The sequence below is a fragment of the Prinia subflava genome, chromosome 4 (genome assembly GCF_021018805.1).
Source record: "Prinia subflava isolate CZ2003 ecotype Zambia chromosome 4, Cam_Psub_1.2, whole genome shotgun sequence".
NCBI classification, from domain to species: domain Eukaryota; kingdom Metazoa; phylum Chordata; class Aves; order Passeriformes; family Cisticolidae; genus Prinia; species Prinia subflava.
In genome coordinates, this window is record NC_086250.1 from 24,411,566 (window position 1) to 24,438,662 (window position 27,097).

The window sequence follows — 27,097 nt, forward strand, 5'->3', positions numbered from 1 at the left end:
CCTCTGGCCTGAATCAAAGGGAAACAGCATGCAAGAGACTAAGTTACTTGAGAGATTTTAGCAAGGGGAGTAAAAGCATTAATCCTGCCACAGATAATTTCAAATGCAGCATTAGCAAATCACAGGAAATAAATAAAATGTCTTCTCATTATAAGGGCAGGAATCATACATTTACACTACAGCATGAATTATCACTGCATAGTATAGCAATCATCAAAAATATACAGAGCAATCATTAAAAACATACACAGTATGTTAGAACAGAATGGAGTTTTCTTCTTTGTTGAAACCCAACGTTGGTACTGAATGCCATTTTTTAGCTAGTACATCAGAAAGGAAGATTGTACAAGGATCAGGAAGAAGTGCCAGAAACCTTGTACCTAATGCCTGATCCATGTATGGAGCTCAATTTCTTACTAAGGTCAGCATTTTTTTGTTGCAAATACTAATAGCAGATCCAATTAATAGCAATTTTTTTGTTTCTGTTAAAAGATTACTATGAAAAATGTCATCAGCACACTGTAGAAAATCAGCTGAATACAAATAAGGCAGAAACAGTTCATCATTACAAAGCTGGCCGGGAATTTGTTTAGCAGTTCCAAGTATTTCATATAACAGATTACAATTTGTCATGAAGTCAGCAGACACAGAGCTATGATCAGCTCATTGTGACAGAAAGGGAAAAGAACTGAGACTTGTCCTTGTTACAACAGATTTTGCTCCATAAAGTAGTAAGGGAAAACCTAAAACACTTTCAATAGAAGCAATTATTCTTCTGTAAGTTTCATACTTTTGTCTCATCCTCTGTGTTCTGCCTGTTACTCATCTTTAATGATACTTCGGAAGACACACGATTTCTGTTCTCTGAAAATTCACTTTATTTTGCCATTAAACTTTTCCTAATTTACAGTCAAAAATCTTTTGTAAGTGGAACTGCCTGCAATATATGTTGTGGGGACAAGCGTGCTGCAACCATCAGGATCTGACTCCAGGTGGGGAGGAACAAGCGGAGGGAGAGGATATAAAATTACAGAAAACAAAGATCCTGTTTCCATGGAGACATCCCTAGGACTAAGTTATCTTGAGACATCAGACACTCTTCATAAATTGGGACAGACGAAAGCCAAACACAGACAATGTTAACCACAGTCACTTCCATACAAAAATTAGTTACGTGGCACTAGTGATCTTGATTTTTTATGTAAATGTGTCTTCTATATCTTCCTTCTATACAGTACTTTGGTACAATGAATATGATTGGTCATTCAGAGTATACACCTCTTTGTAAACATACTTGACAGTAAACATGTTGGAAAAACACCACCTGCTGATGGTTTTTCACTTCCCAAGGGTTGTTATGGATTCCTCCTTAAGATTTTCCCAGGCCAAAACAAGAGAGTTGCTCGCTTGTCTTTCACATAGACTCTAGCAGTGCCTGAAGCCTAAAATCTGACCACTGTCAGTACCCACATAAAAGGGCAAGAAATGTTCAGCTTTCTTACACCCTATATTGCCAAAGACTATTTTCTATGAAAGGAGATCAAAAGACAGCCTGATTTAGGCTATATAAAAGCATCCATATGTACAAACTGGCAACTTATAAAGCCATGTGCCTTGCACAGCACTCAATTAGCAACAGCAAGGCAAAGCCTAGTTCCTCATCAGGGTAGGACTGGACACTGACCATTGGCACAGAAGTCAGAGCCCAGGTCCCACCCCAGGACTGCCTTCAGTGCTGTAAGGAACTGAAGCTGTTTGACATCTTCCAGCCTCTGGCCCTTTCCCAAAAACATACTGTCTTTCATGAGGCACAGTAAGTGACAGGTACTAACTTCTAATCCACATGGATGCAAAGGCAGAAACCCTTCAGCTCACACTGCAACTGCTTCACAATACAGCATGGGTATTTACTCTCAACTAAGGCACAGTCACTTCCAGGAATTCAGACAAACCAAGTGTGTATGACTCAACATACCCTAAAAACACTCTACTAAGTGTTTTCTGTTTGGCTTTATTTTTTTAGATACAAAACCAGTCATACATATTCCAAAAGCCTGAAAGCCCTTGTAAATGTTAACACAAACTTCTGACAATTTGGAACAGATCTGTGACAGATCCTTAATACAGCAAGGTGGCACCATCCTTCAAAGCAGGAAAGCAGGATGGTTGACTTCAAAATGGAACTACGACTGAGCTCAAGGAAGCTGAGAAGCACCTGTACAGTTTTACTACAGAAAGACAGTAGAAATGCAAAACCAGTAAAAAGGGTTTACGGGCAGACAAGCAGGATGAGCAAAGAGAAAATGATGTTGATTTGTTTCTCAAGGAAGCCTACATTTTCTGCTTGGTCATAAATGAAAATCAGGTTTTATGGCATATAGCTTGGTTATTCCTTTTACACAGACTTATTGGAAGAGCGTCTGTAGATTAAGACAGCTTGATTACACCCACAGATAATACCAACTGCAAACAAGGTCTTTTACTGTCACACCATCAGGCTGAGATTTTGAATGTTGAGAATCTACTTCAAGCTAGGGCTCTCGTATTTGTTTTCGTTAAAAACTTCACCTGAAGCAGCCCAATGATTTCCTTAAAACTCTTTATTGGAATGAAGTTATTCTGCGCATGTTAAACATTCCAGGATTTTTTCTCTGAAAAGCTCTACAATATCCCGATTTTCAGTAGAACCTGGATTTTATCTAAGGCATGCCCTTGCCAGCTAACACAAAACCAGCAAATAGAACTCCTTGAAAGGCGATACAGGGATTTTCATGTGCACATCGTCAGAAGAGGCTTGTTACATTTTAGTAGTTAGGTTCTTTTAAGAATTCCACTGAATATACTTCTGTTTGGGGGTGATCAGGCCTTTCCTGTAAATGAACCTCTGCCCCCAGATTCAGGCACCAGACCCATAAGCAGTGAAGCTGTCAAGGGACACTTCTAAGATTCAAGCAACCAAAAGAAAAAAGTGACTATTTCAAAACTGCAAAATGGGAAGCCCATGTCTAGCAAGCAGAAGTGAAAACAGTACTGAGAAAGGCAATCAAGATACAGAAAAAATGGAGGCCAGCAGGAGGGAGACCAGTGCTACCAGAAGGCAGGAGCAGAGAACTAAGGATGAGTCCAGCAGGAGGCTAAAACAAAGAATTGATTGGAACAAGGCACAGAACGGTGAAACAGAGAATATAAAGGACAATATACGAGACCAAACCAGGACTAGTGAGGTGAGGTGTGACAAGGAGCTGAGTTAAGTGAACCAAATGGCAGTAACAAAGCCCAGAGACGAAAAAGAACTAAAGAAAGGAGAGGAGAAGATGAAGTAAGAGCAGAAAGGAGGAAGACAGAGTGAGAGCTAGAAAACTAGACAAAGGAAAAGTCAGAAAGAATTAGGACGAACTGGGTCTTACGAAGAGACTGGAGTAAGAAATTTGTAGAGAGGAGCCTGAGACCAACTAGATAAAAGGCCTGTGGTTGGTATGAGAAGCCAGACAGGAGAACACGTCAGACATACAAATGAGAAAGAAGAAATAGATAGGAAAATGTATTAAAAAAGCACCAATGAAGTCTTTTGTTCTCACTAAACCATACTCTTCCTGGAGTGAAACCAGAGACTCACCAGTTTTACCAATTACTCCGCTATTTTTTAAATACATTTGTGAAACTCACAGTCCAAATATCCCATCTCCATGCAACTCTTGAAATTTATTACTACCGTATTACTCAAAGGAGGGAAATTAGCTTGGAATTGTGCACTCCGACAGATGGCCACATGACAACATGATGTCTCAAAACAAAATTAAAAGAAAATGAAGTAAGCGTAGCCTTGGAACTTGAATACAAAAAGCTACTCTAAAAAAATCTCACAGGTTGCAAAGTCAAGATAAAAGTGAAAAAAAGCCAAAATTAATCTAACCCAGGTCTACATATTATATAGCAGACATGTTACATTTAAAATGGCTTAAATAGTATGATTACATACTGGTTTTTGTATATGACACTGCCTCTTCCATGCCTGACACAGAACTGCTCTAGGGAATCAGTCATGATTGTTCAGTATATTTTTCATTTGGAGGATCCTGCATTTGCTGAAGTGAAGTAGAGTTAATGAGTGGAGTAGAGTTAATATATCTGGAGAAAAAGGACAGTATCTGAATTTTGATATCTGAATTTAGAATCCAGAAAATGGTACATACTCTATCGAGTAAAACATGAATTTAAATTAAGCCCTCAAATTATTGGGAACATTCACTATAATTTAATCTGATTGGCAATCGTGTGTCTCAAACACACTATACAAAAGCAAGTTCATTAATGTTCATGAAACTCTCAGGCATGACAGAGATAAACATCATAGGAAGTTTCCCAGGTCTACTTTCAGAACCGAGAAGGAATCATCTGCAGTAAGTATGACACAGATCCAGCAAGGACCACATATATTCATGAACGAGTACCCTTCCATTCTACAGGCTGAGGTAGGTTCCTATGAAAAGAGATATCAGCCTTTAATTAGGTGATTATTATAAGACAGATTCATAAAAGACCAAAATTACACTTACATGGACACCCTTATTTTCGGTATTTTTTGAGTATGTGATTTTTGCAGCCCAAACAATCTTTTTTTCATGTGAAGTCAAGGATTCTCTCTACTAGTAATACTGCAGTACTAGAATATTCCACTTCAATATAATTTAATTATAACGTTCCTATTAGAATAAAATGCAGATCTCCAATAGGGTGGGACTTCACAGCGAAAGGTGCAATGCAGTCATTCAGAAATGAGCATTCCTACTTCAAATACTCTAACATTTGGAAAACAGCATAAAATGGGTGGTAAACAAGTGGGTTGCTGTGGAATTGGAGTAACAAACAGGAAGCTTGCAATTATTTTCCAGTCTAGAGTTGTAATCTTGAATACTTTCCTGCTTGTTATCAGATGAAGTTTTGCATGACAGAAGAAGTGAGTTACAAGGGACTGGAAAGTGAGGTATTATTTACTTTGAGGTTGGATTTTTTTTTTAACCCAAGAACAAAGTTTATCTCCATGAAAAACTGTCTTCACTGCACAAAACCCACCAAACTCACAAGCCCAGGCTCATAGCTGGAAACAGTATCATCCAAACAATTAGCTTGTCTAACGATGAAAATAGGACCTACTCAAGAGACTGGCTGAACTGGCTTCTTAGGAGGGAAAAGTAAGGTTGTGCTGCAAATGGTACTGATGATTCTACAAACACAAACACTTGAAGTCATTACTAGGACCACCCACAGGAGTGTAACCCTGAAAGAAGAAACCCCGTGCTGCTTACTTACATCCTATTAACAAAGAGTTTCTATTTTTGGCAAGAAAAGAGTGATCAGTTCTCACATGCAGCCAAATTTCAGTCACTGTAGCTGCACTCCCCCAAACCACACTTCTGCTGCTCTTTCAGGCAGATTCCTTTTCATTACAAGCTCCATCTTGTCCCAACGTATTACTGTACACTCTTTGTCTCATGTAATTTCTTGCCATTTTTATTACTTCACAGTAGGAGAAAAACTGAGAGGGAGTAATTTGTAAAGTACCTCAGAATTATTGTGTCATATGATTTGAGTAATTATGGAATACAGTTAAAATGTCATTTGTTCCTACCTGCATCGATGGCACATGGGTAATGGTATCGGAAGGAGCAGCCTTTGTTGTAGCAGCCTAAGGTGGCTCCTGGTTCCTGGCAATAGGAACATTTCTGAAAGGGAAACCAAAAAACAGTAATGAAGTTTGCAGTAATTTTTCTGAATTATCTGTACTTTCCTGAGAATTTTATCAACCACATTCCAGCACATTTTTTTTGACAAATCATGCTAAACTCTGTCTTTCTACACCACACAAATAAAGGCCTTTCAAACAGGTAATAACATAACCTCATTCAAACTATGAACTTTTCAGCTGCGCTAACCAGGCAAGAGATACAAACGTTCAACCATTCAGAAAGAATTTGAAATACTTCTCAAATCTGTTTTACTGGCATGTGTTTGAGTACCTGACAATGACATCACTATTAAAATAGGAGACAAAAAGACTGGTTTTGAATCTACAGCAGCTTTAAAAAGAGAATTAGCAAGACAAATAATGATTTAGAAGACCATAAAAGTAATTTGGTTACATCATTCTCATTTCCACTAGCAGTTGAAGAAGATCATGGCCAAGTTGAGTATTTTTTCACAGGTGATCAAAAAGGGTTTATTTGGAGCAGGAGAAGATGCCATCATGGGGAAATCACCTCATCATCACAGAAATGTCACAAGCCCAAAAAAAGCACTTGCAGTGCAACGAAGATGCTCACACAATTATTGTCTAAGTAGCTCAGACTCACCTGACGACTATGTTCAATTTTCATTAGTTAAATCCTACTAGCTCAACTATAGTCAATGATGTATTTGACCATAATATCAGACAATTGTGAAAGCAGAAAAGAAGTCTCACCTGTTTACTTCATCCTGAATGACTTAAGAAATGACCTAAGGAAGTAATTCTAATTCACATCTCAGACAGCCATTTTATTTCTTGAATGTATACACTAAGTGATTTTTGTTAACTAATCTGATTCTGATGAAAGCTAATTTCTGACAGGTTGACATTTTTCCCTTAAAAATGATATATCCATATCTGGTAGAATTCACCAAATGCTAGGAGACTGCTACTATTTCAAAACTAAAAAATGATTTAACTACTGGCAGAAAACAAAGAGAGGAACTACCATCATTTTTGAATCATCCTTTAAAAAGACGGGAATTTTGTTTATTCTGCTAAATACAACCAACACCACAATAAGGCCTTGAATAATTGGTACAATTCACCTTGAATTCAGGCTGTGAAAAGTTGCCTTTGGTCTTCACCTGCACACAGGGATGATGCCATGATCTAAAATCACTGCTGCTACCGGAAAAGCTGATGTCAAACTATACTGCTGTACTGCTGCTACCAGCAAGCTCTACCTGTACCACACATGAACAGCTGTGCTCAAGCCAGCAGCACACCTGGCACTGGACACAAGCACGGCTTTTTACCATATGGGGATGCTTGTTTGCCAACATGGCCACATCCCCTGGACCACACACCTTCAATCCTTTATCAGCACACACACTGCAGTGGAGATCTGCAGATCTGGCCAAAGCTAACTGCCACAGCAAAGTTCCTCACTCTGCATAGTAAAAAGGGAGTTGATTACATTATTTCCAAACCCTCTGGGAATATTTTAGTTATTGCTCTTCCTACTATTCTGTGCTACGCAGTGATGACTATAGTCTGTATTTAAATGCCTGAAGGAAGGTGAAAGCAAAACTAGCTCCAGCCATAACTAGCGGGATGGGACAGGACGGGACATGACGTGACGTGATGTGACTCCATAAAACTAGCTTCTAGCCATAAGCCAGGGCGCCCTCTTCAAATCAAAGCAGATGCAACTAACAGAAAAGCTTGTGAGATGTCAGTTTGTGTGAATTCTACAACTGCAGTTTTGAGTAACACCTTCTCTTTACGAGTATGCCAAAGCATCCTGAGCCTGATCTTCAGTGCTTCCTACTAATTCGTGTCTATAGTCTAAGCATAACAAACTACTGCAGTATATATGATGCAAAGAAAATGCCCCTGAGGCCTAGAAAGAGACACACAAGGTTATTATTGCCTGTCAGAACTTGAATACAAGCTTCCAAAGATTAAAAAAAAAAAAAGGCTAAACCAATATTGAAATGTGCACCAAAATATACAGACCACTAGCCAAACTGCAATGTAATTCACTCTCTTCATGAGAGTAAACCAAACTTAATCCACAGAAAGTGTCTCTTCCTGGATCTGAAGTCAACCCTACAAGGATATCATGTACTGGCAACAGTCTCAGATTTACCTATGCCAAGTACTCACAAAGTGCAGCTTGAGGAGTTTTGAAACAGAGCTCTGTACCTGTGTACTTTATTCTCACTTTTAGATGTGGCTGACTGGGATTAATTATTCTAACAGGACAGAACTCAAACTGACTACTCTTTTTGAATGCAGATATGAATTTCTAGTCTTGTTCCTCAGAGGCATTCTGCCCTACTCACTTTATCTTATTTTTTACCTACCATCACACTGTTGCAACAGAAGGTCATTCTCTCCTGGAACACTGTGTCCTGTGCAGAGCATAAGAACTACAGGAGCAGAGATTGAACTGCAGTTATATAAAATATTTCTTAATACTAAAAAGGCATGTCTTAAAAGAGTATGCTGTGTGATACAACAGAAAACAAGACTTCTAGCAAAATTTTTAATACTTTTCCAAAAGTTCATTTTTGGAACTTATTCTTTGCTGCATCTAGCATGGTTTGTGTTGCTATTCTGAAAATCACATTCTGAAACATGACAGGCATTTTGACAAATTTTCAGCTGAGAATGGATAAGGAATGTTTTAAAATAGTTTGTAATTTTAGGAGTGATTAGACAGTAAAAGTGGGTAGTTAAGGTGCCAGCACATGTGCATCAAGCCTTCACTGGCCCTTTTTTTCAGTCTGGCAGATCCACAAGATTTTACCAAGGTTACCTGTGCTACGTCCACAACAGCAATTCCCCAGTGGATGACTATGCCACTGATGGCCCAAGGCAGAGATCAACTGCTGCTGCTGGCTCCCCTGCTGCTGAACAAGTCTCCATTATGGCAGATGCTTCTGCTTTTCACAAGCCACTGACAGTCTAATGGCCCCATTTCTTCTATCTTCCAGGAGCCCAAACCATCTGCTTCTTTCCCTTGAAAGCTGAGGGAACCACATACACAATAACCACTCTTTTCCCCGAGTTCTTCCTTCTTGACACACCTGAGTGACTGAACAAAGCAGATGCCCTACAAAACTGCATGGCTCTAAAACAACTTAGAAGTCTATGACCCTATCTTTGAAAGATCATCATGCAGTGCCACATGGTTTCTAAATACACCCAGGTGTTCCCATGAAGACAAAAAAAAAAGCTTAAAAAAATTTCTGGATTGTCTCAGTCTTCTTTTGCAAGATATTGCTACTGTGCCTTAAAAGATGCCTCGTTCCTGCTGGTATTTTCTGTGGCTTTGGTTAGAACCGTCATCTCACGTATTTATGCTTCAAAATGAAAAATACGTACACTACAACTAGGAAACATTCTAACACCAAAACAAAATCACAGAAGTTTTTACAAGGAAATGTGTGAATTCAGCATAAGACAACTAATTGTTCTCTTGCTCTGCGAGCAAGTTTTCACCCAAACTCCACCATCCTACAGCCATTCGCCAGCAGATGGTAACAGCCTGTTTGTCACTTATAAAGGAATTATAGCATTCTTAGCCAGGGAAACAGCACTCCAGCTCTCCTGGGAAGAGAAATTCCTTTTTCTTAGTAAGCAGCCTGCCTAACCTAGCTCCCCTGCTTGAAAGAGCTGAAGGCTGGTACTTGGAGTGTGCTCCCAATGGGAGGTGCCAATGGGTAGTAATCACTGCCAGACATCTAATCAACTCTTGGCTTAAAAAAAAAAGACCACAGAGACAGAGCAAAGATTGATTCATAGGTCCTATCTCCACAATTCATCTCTGGCCACAAGACACATATATCTCACTTAGAATAGGCTGGAGAGACTGAAAAGTGCCATTTAGAAGAGACACTCCAGCCCATGAACTAAATTATCAATAGTATTACAGTCAGATACATTGTCTCTACCTCTCCAGCTATTAGCTGCCCATTTCTTCCTTGCTATAGCTCATCATTCTGTATCTACCAAAATGAAGTAATAGCATGCCTGGAAGTGTGAAGAGCTGGGGGTCAGCTACCACAGCAGCAGCAGAACAGCTCTGATTAATTTAAAATGCTACGGCACCTACCAGCTATATTTCTTTTACTTTATGCTTGGCTTTTTTTCTCCCTTGCAATCTGTATTCTTTCACTCTTCTGAGACCACACTGCTATATGTAATAAATAAGAGTATGTTTTTCAGTACCTTTTTTTGCTTCCCTCAGATTTGAATCCAACTCCCTAAGTGTTGTTAACATAAAGATGTCCTGAGCTACCTATCTTCCTCCTCGCAAACAAGCACAAAACTCTTAGCCTTGTGAAAACCAATGCCCCAAGCTGCTCAAGTAAAGCACTCCCTTGCTCAATTTGGCCCTGCACTGACAGCAATAATATCTTTGTCCCTAGACAAAGTACTCCTTAGTACTGGAATCCTACAGTGGACATGGTTTCACTGGCAGGAGGATGGAAGCTGCCAACTAGCCCTTCCAAAATATTCTGGGCAGGAGTGAGAACAGTTGCTTGGAAGCAGAAATTAATTGCTTCTAATGCTAATACAAGGTGTTTTCAGATGACTCCTCCACTATCTTCCTTGCTGAACAATTACCAAACCATTTTACACAAGGACATTCACAACAGACACAACAGGATCATATTTTCTGCTGTCTGTAATACAAAGCATCTTTCCTTGATGAGTGGTTATATACCCTATATTCAGCCCTCTTGACTTCCTCTCTCTTCCAATGACCAGTTTTTCCTTTGGTCTATTTCCTTTCTTTTTCCTTTGCTTTCTATGCATCTCTTTGTTTTGTCCCTTCTCACATACCAGTGTCAAGAATGCATAAAAGGAGTGAGATGGAAAGCAAGAGCTGAAGGTTCTAACAAGCACAGCAAGCAAAAAGTGAATGGCATTAATTATACAGGTTACAAGTCTATACTTTACATGTTATATGCATTTCTCATACTTTCTCCTTCTCCTGTTTAAATTATGAGCTTTTACAAAAATAATTGCTTCTGCATAATTGCACCGCACAAATGCAGATGTAAGATAATGAGGACTTCAGAGTCAGCTGCAATATTAGGAAGGAGGGCCTTCTGACTATTTCTGATTAAACAGTTCACAGGCCCAGCAGAGGCTTGGATTTAATATCCAGGTGAAAGGGCAACAGAAACAGCAGGCAGCCACATTCTCTTTCCTGAAAAGTGGGATGCAGAGAGACAACTTAATCTGAAAAGCTACAATAAAAAATAAAAATAACTAAGCGTGTGTGTGTATGTATACGTATACATATACATATTGCTTACTGCAGGTGAAAGTAGTAAGTGATTTTGGAAGACTTCTGCAAAAAGGGACCAAGATGAAAAAAGTAAGGTGGGAAGACATTTTTAGGAAACAGGAGAGGAAGAGTACTTCTACTCTGGTGTGCAGATACTGCTTGATGAAAAAAATTGTTTATGTGGTAGGGGCTAGGGATAACAACCAGTACTGAAGGACACAGAACTATTAGTTTACATTTCCTGACAAATAATTTTAGGTTATCAAAAAAACCAAGCACAGAATATCAGTAAAATGAACTTTACAATTAAAAAGATAAAAATTTTTAAACTTGCATTATAAAAAGGCATCTCTTACCAATCCTATAGCAAGCAAATCAAATAAATAATAAAGGATAATACTCCAGAAGTAAAACTGGACAGTTGTCTTCAAGTCAAGAAACTAAGGAAAAATTTAGATTTCAAGACTTCAGCTAACAGACAAATCAGTGATCTGGAAGATGCTATACTAATGAAGCTGCATTAGGAAACATCATAAAAAGAACTGCAGTGCTGCACAGGCTGCTTAAACACAAAGGGAAGTTACAGCTCAAAATGGATGGCATAGTAAAAAAAACCAAAAAAACACAAGAAATCCAAGAGCTGGAAAATGTCTTAAAAATGGAAAATCCTATTTAATACATATGAAATTGATTACGCTAGAACAGAAGCACTTGAAATTAAGAGCAGAGCATTTTATTACCCTCAACTAGAAGGAAAAATAGAAAGCAACAGGAACAGAAATAAATATCTGGTTTTAACAAAGAATGGTTTGCAGCAATAATTTTAAGATCCTATGCAGACAATTAAGCTATTCAACTGCACTTACAGAGACTCTCAAAAAGAGGGGTGAACAATATGATGTGAAAACCTGTGAACTTCGTAAAATTATCTAGGGTAGCCAGACCTCAAACTGGTAGTAAAAAGCTGCAAAACCATCTCACAACCATAAATAACTGTATGATAAATGTGGATGAAAATAACTTTTGCTAAGTGCAAAATTATGTATGTGGTGAAAATATTTTCACCTATACATATACATGATGACAGATTCTAAATTAGCTTTTACTACTCATAGAAAGGTATTAGTAGTCATCCTAGACAGTAACATGTAGTCCCCACAAGCACAAAAAAGGACAGCCAAAACATAAGCAGTTATTGAAGAAAGAAATCCATAATGAAACTCAAATGTTCATAGTAGCCTGACATTGTAATATTGTGTGTGGTTCTAATGACCCTCTTAAGAAAGGAATACAACTGATCAGAAACAAAAATGGACAGACCACAGAGATAACTAGGAATGTCAAGAACTTGTATATAAGAGAAGTCAAAGTATTTTGGAAAAGAGGGAACTGAAGGGGGATCGAAATCTACAAAACGCAATATGATACACATAATGGAATGATTCTTAGCCATTTCCAAGAAGGAAGAGCAGGTTTAAATGTAACATAAACCTGGGTGGTTTTTTTTTTCACTCAAGTAACTAGAAGTCATTGCCAAAGTATGCTGCACTGGTAAAAAGATAAGCAAGTTCAAAAACAGATTAGACAAGTTCATCAAGGACAGGTATGCCTCTGCCTGGTAAACAGGGATATCAAAGCTACAACTCTAAAGCTGTGGTTGCTGAAAGGAGGGAGAAAATATGCAACTATCATTCTGCACACGCCTAGTTTACTACAAATCTCTGAATATATGCAGTGAAGTGGTAAATGCATGGTCATTGCTGAAGATAGGATACCACAACAAAAGGTACTTTTGCACCTGTCTGGAAAGGCAGTTCTTGTGTAGACTAAGAGATGTGATTGTGAAATTCCACAGTGAACAACAAAAAAAATTCCCCATGATTATCAAAAAGAATGCAAGGACCAAATAAATACTCTTTGGCTACAGGTTTTTAAGACTTTTCAGTTGTACCTCTCTAACAGGAAGGTTGAGCTAAACTGTAGCGCTATATAAAAGACTGAAATCCAACCTAGGTGATAAATTCATGTTCACTACTCCTTACAAGCCAGTTTTGTTCACTTGATGGAGCGATCAAAGGCTTAAATGTGCATGAATACATGAGACTACTGAAAAGCCAAATAAGACTAGAAGGGAGATGAACCCTTCCTGCCTCGTCTACAAAATGGAAGGAGAAAAAAACAAATGAAATAAAGACCCAGTGTAATTGAACCAGAATAGAGGTTAGGTCCTTCAAGAGTCAACCAGTGGCTAGCTAAAACAGATTCAGCAAAATTAACAAAACCAGTAATTTTAAATGGTGTGGCAAAAGCATGTTTAATTTGAGTTAAACAGGTTAAGCACATACCTACATAGCCATTTTATATTTTAAAAGGAATATTAAAATAATGCATAGACTACCAAGTCCAAGAAGCCAAGAAATTCATAAATCTTGTTTCCTTTGATAAAATAATATACCCTGAATAAGAGAAACAGTTCAGAAAACCACTTGTAAGTATAGGGATTTGAATTTCCCAAAGTACGCAAGTCTACCAGAAAGAATTATACAGTTTATGTTATCTTGACTGTTGGGAGAATTGAACATGCTACAGTAAGTGCAATTTAGTGGCAAAAAGGTCCAAAAGATAGAAAAGCAGACTTAAAAGAGGAAAAAGAAATTCCAATTTTCCTGCAGTGATTATGTGATAAGGATGCACAGAGCTGTGGGAACAGCACAGTCAGCAAGAGAGCATTTACTCCAGTTGGATTTTCTACCAGTACTAGATTTATTTCCCAGCCATCTTGGATACTGATTACAGAAAATATCCAAATACAGCATGAATTTCCATTTAGTGCAAGACCTACCAAGTAGAGTATAAAACAACAGCACGCAGTTACCTTAAAAGAAAGCAACATCTCCATCATCAAAAAGATTTTTTGATAAATTAATTACCAGAAAATCAATAGCTTTGAGTATCAATGTCTGTATGATATAAAAAAGGAAAAAACCTGACATAAAAAAGAAAATGCAATAAACTCAAGGATTTCAAGAGGTGAACTGGATAGCAGAACCAGCTTTCATCTTAAGGAAAAAAAAAGACATGATGTTGAGTATTTACTAAAAGGCTCAAAAGAAAACAAAGATTGGTTCATTACAGACACAATCACTATGTTATTAGGAGCAGTGGATACAACAGAAACAAAATCTTTATAAAGGCTTAAAAACAAAGAAATACTTTTGATAAAAGCACACTGTAAATGGAAAATATTTTGACAAGATATTACATATCTATGCAACCTGACAGGAAAAGGATGCAGCACAAACTCACCCCGTCCAGTGACTCAAAGACTTGTAACACTGGACAGAAATACACCATTTGTCATTACTTGTAATAATCTGTGCAAGTCTTCACCATAAACAGAGCCCCACTCTGCAACATACTTTGATAAAGAGAACAAAGGCGTCGGTGGATGCAAAGGGATGAAATAGGAACAGTGAGACTGAGCGTTGGGCAGAGTCCATCTCAGCAGCAGGCTAAGCATAGCCAGTCATTCAGCACAAATCTCAGACAAGAAGGGCTTTGAAGAAATGCATGAAGAAAAATAAAGGTAAATAAGCAGGGTTTTCAAAGTGAAGCACTTCATTTAGGAAATTATAAAATTAGCCAGGGTGTACTGATTGGAAGTAAATATTAAGTTCTTGAAACTGAAAGAAGAAAAAGCAGCAGGATAAAGGTAGATAAAATAATGATGAGTACCTTATGTTTGAAGCATAAGAAAACAGGAGGGGGGCAGATGAATGTGAAAGAAGTAGGAATGTGAAAACAACCATTTAAAATAACAAATGTTTGCAACAGTATTCCATCCAAATTGTAGTTTACTAAGAACACCAACTCTTAAACTGAGGTCTGAGAAACCACTTCCTGCACAGTCAAAATACATTTCACTGCAAGGATAGGTGAAAAAGTTACAATGTTTATCTTACTGGAAATAAATAACTTGTCTCTAGGAAAAAAGGTAGCAAAGAAAACTACTACTCAATAACTTTAAAGAAGACAGCTCCCCTAGAAAGCCACAGCAGCAGTGGTTGGCAGCAGATCTCCAATAAGGAGTAAGTATTCCTGAGGTCACTCGTGGTTGTTGCTACCACTGAGGAAAAGCAGCAGAAGATGAATCCAAGAGAACAGGTAAAGGCACAATGCTTGCAGAAAGAGAAATGCATGCAAGTCGGTAGATCTCTCTTTAGTGATAAGCTGTCAAGTAACGTATCAGTATTAAAAAAAAAATCTTATGAATCACAGCAATAAATAATCAATCACTGTTGAGGGAAAGTATACAATTAGCACACAATGATGAAATGTCCTGAGATACTCAGGTGCTCTATGTAAAGTAATATTTGCTGGCCAAAATTCTGAATGTATTTAGACAATATGTTATTTCATTATTCAAGAATCATCAGAAAAAAACACCCTACAAACCACAATAATATATGCGCTGTTTAAACTGCCCATTACAGTAATAGGTACTGTTTATGAATTCCAAACTGAATTTATAAAAGAATATGTAGTGTCTGCAGGCGTGCCACAGACACGACACAGGAAAACATGGTATGAGCTAGCAGCAGTTTAGAAGAGGCAGAAAACATCAATAGCAGCAGTCCAAGCCTGGATGGCATTCCAGCTGGATATTACACAGCAGCTGAGTTAGGGTCAGTAGTTTCTTTAAAGAACACACATAATGTGGTTCTCTTGAGAGAAGAGCCTCCTCCACCTAAGGATTAGATGGGGTTCTCCTGAGATCTGAAGGGAAAGGACTAATGAAGATCATCTAGGCTCAGAACACTGCTGAATCATGGTAATGGCAAGAATATTACTCAAGCCACACCTTCAGTTTTATAAATCTAGATCAATCTGCACTATAACAAAAAGGGCTGGGATGAGCCATAGGTTACTAGAAATAAATCACAGGACAAGATCAAAGAGAAATTTCAATCTTTTTTTCACCTGAGGTAGAACTCAAAGGATACAGTTATTTTTATTTTGTTTTTCTTGTATTTTACATAAACACACCCTCTTCATACCTATCCCTTTATCTTCTGAAGGCTCTAGCCCAAAAGCAGAAGAGTAAATCAATATTAAAGTCTCCTTTGTTAAAACAGCTTCAGAGTAGACAATTCTTCTTTTGGCATTACTCTTGTCGCTGTTTGTCCAGGAAACTGAATTTATTGGTAACTATTCATAACTGCTGTTCCCCAGGAAGTGCCTCTGAAAGATTCTGCTTAGAAGAGTGGTACCATGTGGCGTCACTAAAGAATCCTTATACCTCCCAATGATAAACTGTAACTTCTTCAAAGGAAGAATAATTAAAGTACAGGACTTACAACTGAATAAAAAAACCTTGTAAAAGAGTTTTATGTACCTATAATGTGAGTGTTGGAATTTTCTAAACGATTTCCTAAAGTTGACGTTAAAAAAAATAATGTTGGTTTTCTGGAAAGCATCAGTTATGAACTGTGTCAACTCTGAAATTTTAGTGATTAAATTTAACTTGAAGAGTTACTGTCCAAGAAAAATCTTAACAATTAAATATAACAATTAACTTACTTATGGGTCAAGTACATTGATATTAGTATTTTCAGCATGTTGACTTTTTACAAGAAAAGAGAAAGCTAACAGCAAATGAACACATTACAAAACTTTTAAATTACCTTTCTGGACCTGACTTCAAATGATACATGAATGAACTTTAAGTTCCTGCCATTATATCTATGCAACTAAACCATGAAACCTTGTATCAGCTTCCTAATCTTCCAATTTAACTGAGAACATCTGACAACTTAAAAACATACTATATTTTCAAAGTACCCTAAAAATTTGTCTTAATGGTCACAAAATAAGTGGTCTTAAAGCCCGCTTTACAGAATTAGATGACTTAGATGACTTCTCAAAGGCTATGCAGGCAATTTCTGACAGCACAGGCATGAAGTCAGAAAAGTTCACAGCTCTCATACCTGAACTCGAGTACATGAACTTGCTTTTCCCTCCCATCCCTACCCACCTTTTTTATTTTCCTTTTAAGCTTCATATTGATCAGCAGTATCCTTCAGTGAAAAGTCCCCATTTCAGAGATTCATGCCAGGATGCCCTACTCCTATTTCCCCTCCTCTGCCAGTAAGTCTTTTATGAAGCTGGTCAGTCGCCTTTAATCATCAACAACTTTCTGAAACTCAGCAAATGTGAGTTCTCAGTAAGAATAAAAGCGTTGGAGGCAAGAGAAAAGCTGTAATTAACAGCAGTCTAGTGCAAAGTAACAACAAAACCATGTTGTGAAATGAGTAGCCATGAGAAAACGAAATACAGCTGAGTTAAGTCTCCTAGTTCTAAGCACAAATCAAAAGAAAACATGCAAGAAGCTCAAAATGGGGGGAAAAATCACTAATAAATGAAGACTGCACAACCAGTTTTTAATATTAACTTTTAATATTTTCTCAAACAGAAGGAAAGCTTATGATCCAGACAACTCAGCTGGCTGAGATAAGACCTGACTGTACTTATGCTATAATCAGTTGTGCAGCCAGACCTCAGGAAGGCATATGCAATCTATTTTTACCACCAGTAGCTCAGGCAGTGATAAACAGTGCAGCTGCAACACCCAGAGCCCTGGGAAGGCTTTTTGTCACTCAGCAATGTCTTGTGCCTTTGGCTGGAATTTCAGACCAGGTCCTACACTAATCCTTCTCCTCCTATGGCAAGTCTGAAGACAACTTAAGTAGATCTACATCATTAAAGTCACACACTGAGGACTGTCAGAATTTCTCAGAAGAAAATGTAGCTACTTGAGACCTTTTAACTGGAAGCAAATGTGTTTTAGATTACTCTAGCTGGCAAATTAGGCCAGGGGAGGGAAGGGAGCATCCAGTCCCTAGTGCTTCTTCATCATGGGATCATAATAAAGAAAACCCACTATCTTTTCCTATATCTAGACAATGAGGTGGATGTATTTGACATTAGTAATAAATATTTGAGAACCACCTTAGACAAACTTTAAACTTTAAATTTACTACTTTGCTTAATTAGCAATATAATTTTGGAAGAACTTGCCATCTGAAGTAATGATCTTGACCAGGCCTCTCAATTCCAAATAATTTTAAGACCTAAGTTTGTTCTTGCTCAGCCTGCAGCCCCCTCCTATGCCTAGCATTTCTCTGTGTCAATATTGACACTGAAAGTCAAGAAAGCTAGTCCAGCCAAAAAATTAGCCTGAGTAAAATGGGAATAGGGTGAGGGAGGGATTTGCTAGATCAGCTACCTAACTTGGTTCAGTCACAGAGCACTACTGCTGGCAGAAGTGGAGGTGTGGACAAGAAGAATGGCTTCATACAACCCTAATTTAGCCTGGATGAAAATACCACCATATTTCATCTTCACAACAGAATCCTCAGTGAAGTAGAAATGGTATACATGGGGCATTCTTCATTCTTTTGTACCTCTAACAGCAAGGAAACCTTGACGTTTTGCTATACTCCTACCTCCCTCTGCCCTCATCCATTTCACTTCTCCCAGTCCTTGCCCTGCATTCATCTTTCTCTTAATTTACCCCACAGTGGCACAAAGCAATCATGGGCTGCTATCACAGTAAAAAAAGGGAATTTCACCAATTCAGAGGGGAATTCTGAAAAAGGGGTTTTAAGTTGTGGCAAGGAGACGGACAAGTCTATGAAAACCAACGTTACTGTGAGAGCAACTCAGAACTTCAAAGGGCCTTTTCAGGATTATGATTATTTTTGTTAACTCCCTACATATGGGCTAATCCACAGCCAGTATCTGTGCCCAATGTGCAGGCTGTGCTCTTCTGAACATTTGCTCCATTTCCCACTCCCATCCACCCTCCTGGTTTAATGCTGCAGTAGGAACAGGCTGATGAGGTCAACTAACCTCAGAATTCTTATTCCTGTATTCCAAACAGCTCTGTGCCCACATCTCCAGCTATGGACCTTCTCCCTCAACATTGCTCTAGCCACTTATGTTCGCCTATAGCTTTAGCAATACAAGACTGCTGTTAAATGCTAATTGCTTACTAATGAAAACTAATCATCACACAATTAAACTTTAATCACTAAGCAGCTGGCTGGGATCCAATCCATAACAATGAAGGCTCATTAATAACTTTTTGCCAAAGTGCTCTATCCATGAAGACTATTGTATATGCAGACTCCAGCTAAGTGTATGAAATGGTTTGAAAAATATTTCCTCTGCCGACAAACTAGCAAGAGCACAACAGGCTGAGTTGCATAGTATAAATTAGCTAAGAAGGATGAGTTTAAGATTCAGGGAACCCAAACGACTTTTCTGGCTCCTTCCAAAACCACAGGCACTATGTGCTGCACAGAAAGAACTTGCCTGGAGAGAAGGCTTCAGGGAGACTTTATAGACACTTCTAGTACCTAAAGGGGCTTATAAAAATGATGGAGAACAACTTTCAACATGGGAAGATAGTGACAGAACAATGAAGAATGGTTTTAAGCTAAGAGGAGAGGTTTAAATTAGGCATTAGGAGGAAATTCTTTTCTGTGAGGGTGAAGCACTGAAATGCTGCACAGAAAATCTGTGGATGCCCCACCATCCCTGGAAGTGTTCAAGGCCAGGCTAGACGTGGCTTTGAGCAACTTGGTCTGATGGAAGGTGTTCCTGCAAGGTCTCTTCCAACCCAAACCATCCTGTGAATTCATGATTTTAAAGTAATTTCATACCACCATCAGTAATGTCCCTGTTCTGCCTGCAGAATTCTTATTCCAATGTGGCTACTGCATAAAGCCTTATGTGTGGATAACCTTTTATAAACTTGGTTTGCACTGCCACGCTTGGAGAGTTTTCCTTTATTATGAATGGTAAAACACTAGTATAATTGAAGCATTGTTCTTACTTATTCAGTGATCAAAGAATTCAATATAATGCTTATTTTAAAAATAAAATTGAAAAAATGTAGATATTTTTATTTTAAAAAGGTCTTACAAAAGATAGAACATAGTTCTAATAATCCATTAAATATTATATAAAACAAAGTACCATGAATTCTTACCTTCAGAAATTGACCTCTTTCCAAACTAAGACAGATGAAAGATGAAAAAAGAAATAATTTTTCCCCAAAAATAAGGAAACATGCTTTTAAGTCTGCATTTTTGCCCAATTGTAATCAAATATACACCATCTTAAATACAGTGGCATGGGGCAGAATAAACTTATTTGCTACTAGTGTTCTTCTAACAAAGCTAAAGGAATACAGCTGAAGTGACAACCATCTGGAATTAGTCTAAATTGAAAAAATTTGTTCAGTTTAAGTTAACAAAACAAAACACCAACAACACAACAACCCTCCTCCAGAATTTTGGGGAATCTTAATAAGCTTTTTACCAGCACAGCTTAAAAAGATTCAAGCTAAAATGACACATAAATGGATTGCATTCACTCACTATTGAAAATTAAGTAAGTTTGGCACCCCTATGGTAACAGACAATCGAAATCTTACAAAAAAAAAAAAAAAAAAAGAAAAAAGAAAAAAAAGAAAAAAAAAAAAAAAGAGAGACTGTGAGCTTGTCTGTAAGCCAGACAAAGCTCTAAAGCTCTGTCTAGAAATCTCCTGCACAGAGAAGGCCTCATTCACATTTGGAAGAGCTCCCTCAAAATTAAGTTACTTAAATGTATTTTTAAATTAAAACTGTACACAGATTATGAGCATTCTGATGCTTTATAGAAAGGTAACTATGGAATGAGCAAGCTGCTTTTTGCATACAAGTTTCCAGTGCTCTTGGCTACAACTAATGTTGTAAACATCCTATTCTTTCCCAACACTCCACTGTCAGTAAATCTGTTTTCCACTTTCCTCACTCCACATGCAAGACAAACAGTACAATATAAAACCACATGCAAGCACAGACATAATGCCTGTATTTTGGGATAAACTAATGACAAAGGAGTCTGCTAGTAAAGATGCACAGAAAGTACTTCCCTGCATCTTCTCTCTTCTCCATTACAAGGGGGTCAATACTGGAATCTTTGCTCTTACCAGCATCATCTTTGTGCTCGAGATCTCAACTAAAATGTACTAAAAAGGTGCTTACTATCACCTGCAGTCAATAATCACCAATAGGCTGCACCAAATTTACCTCACTTTACTCACAACAAAGCCAAAGAAAACTAATTTCATTTGCATCAGACATATACATGTGGATTCCATCTGCTCAGCTCTTCAGCATTTAAGGCTTATGGTACCAATGCACAGAGCTGCTGTGAGCTACCAAGTGCTGCAGCAGTAGTGATTCACACTTCTAGGTCCCCAAGAGAGGGAGGCAGTGAACTGAGAAACAACAGGGGCTCTTCCCAGACTCTCCTCTCTGTGAAGGAACACTCTAACAGAGCAGGAGTCATGACAGCATGGAGTTTCAGTAGCACAGCAGATGGCAATGCCCTTCTGAGAAAATCAAATCTGAAGTTCATCATTCAACTGTCTTTCAGAATTTCTGCACCACCCGAAATTTAATGCTTTTTTATTTTTCTAACACTGCAGAAGAATATTAAAGATGCTGCCATTTCCTGAGGAATGAAAACGAGTATTACAATAGAGTGTGCACATTTCCAGCTCAGACAACTAGGTATTTGGGCACAGTCTGTCAATGAAAACCAGGAACTCAGCCACTTTAAGGAAACTTTTCTGCTTTCACTGTAGAAAGTGCCTCAAGGTTCTGTGGCAATCCTCATTTGAAGGGCTAAAGCATACTAAAAGCTGTTTCCAGAGATAAAAACAAGCACACAATGTTCTCAATACACCCCTTTTCCAACTACTGCTGGTAGTGATTTTAAATCCACCACTGGTTTCCTTTTCCCCAGTGAAAAACTAAAGAGCTCCAGTGTCTCTTCTTCCTGCTCTTGAAATGTGTTCTTACTAATACAGATCTAGGTGTAGACATACAACTGTTCCTTCCTGTGTGTTGTCAGGCATGTTATTTTTGAAGCAGCAGATTATTATTTCAGTTGAACCCTGACTTAATACAGAACTTCACTTGAGGGTTTTTTTGTTTGTTTCATGCTTTAGGGGGAGGGTTGGGAGGGGAAGGTGAGTTTGGGGTTGGGGGAGAAAAAAATTACTAGGTTCTGCATGTTTTTCTTCTCTACAAAGAAGGATGATGAATAAAAGGTTAACATTCTTCTCCCAACATTATAAAATAGTACCATAGACATTAAACCTTTCAAGTGCTGGTGGCACCTGGGCACAATTTTATGTTATAGCTAAGTTAATGGTTATCATTAAAAAATTACCAGTGGAATGGACACTCCCTCTCAGACACAGCAAACATGGTTCAGAGGGTAAGCAAAGTCACATGGCTGATCTGGCATAAAACCCCAAGCTAGTCTTCTGATGGATTAGCTGGCTAAAAATCAACTCACTGTGCAAATGCACAGGTGGTAGATCTAGCACAAGAGAAACAGTGGAAGCAAGCAGCTTGCAAAGAGGATAAAGTAGGGTCACTCCTCATGACAGCAACTCCCTCCTAGTCTGGCTTAGGGATAAGAGAGCCTACCTGTGCCAAATGAGATATTCAGAATCAACTGATACTTTTATACTTGTATGGCACTACACTACTCCAGTTTCTGGAGCTAGAAACTGTTTTGCTTTGTTTTGCCAAAGGTAGCTAACCTTTCACAATTTTCCCAGTTCATACTGATTCCCTGGCTTAGCCACTTGATTAGCTATGCAGCCAGGAACCTTTTATAAGCAATTACTTACAGAGCATGGGAGCTTTTCTGTTAGGCTTTAATTTCCCAAATTTGAGAATATAAATAGCTTAAACCCTAGTGATCCCTCCAGGCACCTTTCTTTATCCAACTTACAGCCAGGGTCCAGAATGGTGGAGCTAAACGCAAGAAAATGGTTCTACAAAAGCATCAAAGTAAACAAAGTATTATAGAAAGGCAATTTCCTCCAAATAAGATACTGTGGAAGATCAACTATCAGGAGTCTTTAATCAAGAACAACTTAGCTGTACAAAAGCAGGAGCTGTTCCCTGTGAAATTCAGGTAACATGCAAACCTACCTCTAACACTACAACTAACAAAGACATACTCAACAGGAGGCACAAGGCTGCCACTGCCCAACAGTCATGAAAAATTCAAATATCTAGTATCAAGCTGAAGAGAAAGAGGCTTCAAGGCATTTAGGTTCTAAACTTCTCATAACTAAAGTCTATCAGACCTTCAAAACAGGCTTGTTAACAGTCCAAAGGCGGGTAGATTTCTCCACTTTGGATAAATAGCAGGCTTTGAAAGAGAATCCATGGAGAGCTGGACAGACAAAACTCCACACTGGTGAGAGAAAACACAGAATCTTCTTCTGCTATACTGTAGATCATGGGCACATTTCACCCTTCATCATTTGTTACTCTAAAGTTTACCTGACTGAAATCCAAGATGATCTTTTCAACAAGGAGCAACAAAGAAAACAGGTTCGAAGACTCCTTTCCATGTATAAGGATTATAAGATTTCTCAAGTTGGGAGAGATGTAGAAATTGATGAGAAAAGCATTACATTTTTAGACCTTTTAAAAGAGCTCTTCAAAAGAGGCATAAGCAAACTTTCACAGAACACTCTCAGCAGGACCACAAGCTACATTTACCTTCAGCAAGGTCAATTCTCATAAGAGCAGAGGCAGAAGAAGGAAAAAAATACAAACAAAAAACCCCATGCCAACCAGAAGTAACACATGCGCTACACAAGAGCCTAGGGAAAAAACATGTTTATGAAAAGCCCTGTAAGAAACAGCATACCATGTCCTAGTGAACAGCTTTTTAGGAAACAATAGCTGAACTACCCTGGATTCAACTTAATACAAAGAACGTTCTTTGCATTGTTCTTCTCTTCATTTATAGCTTCATATATTTAAAACTGAGAATAAAGACCATCAGTTCTTCTGAACATTAAAACTGTTGACAAATACCAAAGTGACTCCATAATTCTTCCTTCTTCCAGTTTCAAAGGTAACCAATACTTCATCTTCCATAGAAATAAACTTCTCATTCATAGAAAAAATAGTGAAAAAATAGACAAGACAGGAAACTTTCTGGCCACCTTCAGTATTTGAAAGAAAACATTTTATAAGCAACAGGATCACCTAGCACTAAGGAGACGGCATTTTTTCCAGTTTAAGATTTCATCAGCACTGGAACAAAGAAAGTCTAACTGCAAGAAGGCCATTTAGCACTGTTACTAAGTATTAACAGTTTATGCGAGAGACAAACTCCTAGGCAGTTAGGTTCATCTGCTTGGGTATCTAATTTGAGCTCAAAATAAGCAGAAGGATTAAGTCATTCTGCATCTGAAGCAGCCCAAATAATCGGATCACATCTCAGAACCAAAAAGTGACTAGAGTAAAAGGAACACCTTTTTGCCTTTAAGAATGGCAGATTCTAGCACACTGGAAACCACCTGGACTGCTGCTCAGCAGATAACACACCATTTTCAGTCCAGGGTGAAAACAGACTTTGAGGAAAGCTCAAAGCTCATGAGAGTCACTTCACTTTGATAAAGGTTTTTAAGATAACACCTTCTCAGGAATTCTTCTAGAGCATCTGGTACAATTTGATCTTTGAGCATCTTCACATACATAAAAATCCTTTCTTGAGATTGACTATGGGCCAGTTGTCAAAAAAACCTGCAGTACGACAGACATTTATACATATAAGAAACAATTTTGCAAAAAAAAAATATTTTCTGATTCTGGAAAGCAGGTGAGAAACAGATGTGCAGGAGGGAAATCTATAAGCTTTCATGTGATGAAAAATAGGTGAGCTTGTCTGAGAAGAAGAAACACAGGACAAGTTACTTACATCACTACCTCTACACCAATGGCCTTTGACTAGAGGTTTAAGTTTCCTATTTCTATTCCAGAGTGCTGCATAAACAACAGCAACTGAGCCAGGTGTCTAAAGAAAGTATTTCAACTCACTTAATGATATGGATTCAGTGTAAATTGGTGCATATTTACCCTGTTGGTATCACAGACAGTTTATGTAATTTTGCGTTATGGGAGTATTTAATTTGCTCAGAATGAGTTACATACATGAACTATCCAGTTCCAGGATCATGAGCCTTCATATACCATATGCTAATGTCCTTCCTTACCTGCAGACAAAATACAAGAGCTACATTCCTGTGTGCCTGTGCACATATCTCTCTACTTGTTCCTGGTAGGAAGCAGCTACTTGATTTGCACATCTGCTTTTCCATGACAGCAACACTAATGAACTGCATGTCAGACAAAAAAAAGAGAAAATGCACTTGCAAAGCACAGAGGAGGTAAAGAAAAAGCATATGCAACAACCATAGGAAAATCAGCTGTGTGAGCCAGAAAGCTTTACTCGGGCAGCAGGGCAGAAGAGTTGAGCTCAACAGAACCTTTCCACTGCCTGGGGATGGCTTCTGGCAGGCACACCTCTGAATATCCTGTGGCCATCTTAGTGCTGCACATAACCCTCTGTGAGCCGAAGGGATGAGGATACACTGCTTCCAGAGGAGACCCCAGCTCAACAGCTTACTACAATAGGAAAAGAAAAGTGCTAGAAGAAAACCTTTTCCATTATTTGTCACAGGGGTGATAAATGGGTTACTCTTATGGATGTTATACAGAGGAGCCCAGCATTGCGTTAAGATTCTGTGTTTGTATGAGACACAATACAGAGCTTTGAACTTTGATTCCGGAAGGAGACAGTATTGGGCTTGTCCTTGACAAGCTGTGGGATGAGATGCAACAGTTAGAGGGACAGGGTTCTAGTGAAGGCATTCTGCCCCTGACTCTGAAATGTGCTGGCCACACTGGAGCACACTCAGAGTCTTACAGAGGCAAGCCAGGGACTCCTGAGGTAACAGAAGCCAGCAGGGATACATCAGGGAAATATCTCAAAGGAATTAAGCTAAAGGGTGTTTCTCCAGGAAGATGACAAAGCCAACAGCTTGGCCAAGGTACCTTTACACCAGAGCATCCTGCATGGGCAACAACCAGGAGTTGGAAGCCCCCAAGCTGCTGGAAAGTTAAGATCTGAAATGAAAGTTGCCATTATTGAAACTTGGTGGGACAAATTGTGTGACTGGAGTGTGATTATCAATGGCTATGAGCTGTTCAGAAGAGACAGAAAGAAGGAAGAGGTGGACGTGTTGCTCTCTACATCAAGAGGTGCATTTAGTATGAAGAGCCATCTCCGAAGAACAGCCATGAGCTGGTTGAAAGACTGTGGGTAAAAATCAGACAGGCTACAAAAGGAACCTTGTGGCTGAGGTCTGCTACAGCTGCCTGACCAAGGGGAGCCTATTGACAAAGCTTTCTTGCCCCAGTTACAGGAGGCATCGTGCTCACACGCTCCAGTCCTATTGGGGGACTTCAGTCACCTTGCTGTCTACTGGGAAAGTACCAAAACAAGCTGCAGGCAATCTGGGAGAGTCCTGCAATGCATGGAGGATAGCTTCTTGAGCCAGGTTGTAGCCCTACCAGAGGGAACCCGATACTGGATTTGATGATCACCAGTGTAAATGAACTAACTGGGGATATCAATATGGGAGGCAGCCTGGGTTGGAGCAATCATGCATCGGTGGATTTTGCAGTCCTGAAGGATATGGGTCAGGTAAGGAGTAAAATCAGGCCCCTGAACTTCAGAAAAACAAACTTGCAGCTCTTCGAGATAGTCAATAGAGTACCCTGAGAGAGTGCCCTCAGGGACACAGGAGCAGAACTGAGCTGGCAGATTTTTATGGAAGTCTTCCATAGAGTTCAAGAGCTAGCAATTCCCAGGAGCAAGAAACTGAGCAAGGAAGGCAAGAGACTGGATGGCTGAGTAGGGAACTCCTGGTCAAACTAAAGGGAAAGAAAGACACAGGCAGTGGAAACAAGGGCAGGTAACGTGGGAAGAGTACAGGGATGAAGTTCAGTTGTGCAGGGATGGTTTGAGGAAAGCCAAGGCAAAGCTGGAACTGAACCTGAAAAGGAATGTAAGAATAACAGGAAGGGCTTCTACAGGTAGGTTAACCAGAAAAGGAAGGACAA

At 38.8% G+C, this 27,097-nt stretch overlaps 1 protein-coding gene across 8 annotated transcripts in view; it reads right to left on the reverse strand.

The window, feature by feature from the left end:
- The window catches only part of TCF20 (transcription factor 20), a 131,060-nt gene that overhangs the window by 9,620 nt on the left and 94,343 nt on the right, over positions 1-27,097 (reverse strand). For all 8 annotated transcript variants that reach the window (XM_063396074.1, XM_063396073.1, XM_063396072.1 and 5 more), the window contains one exon: positions 5,630-5,723. In XM_063396074.1, the coding sequence (XP_063252144.1) occupies positions 5,630-5,723 (94 nt within the window). The remainder of the gene's footprint in view (positions 1-5,629; positions 5,724-27,097) is intronic.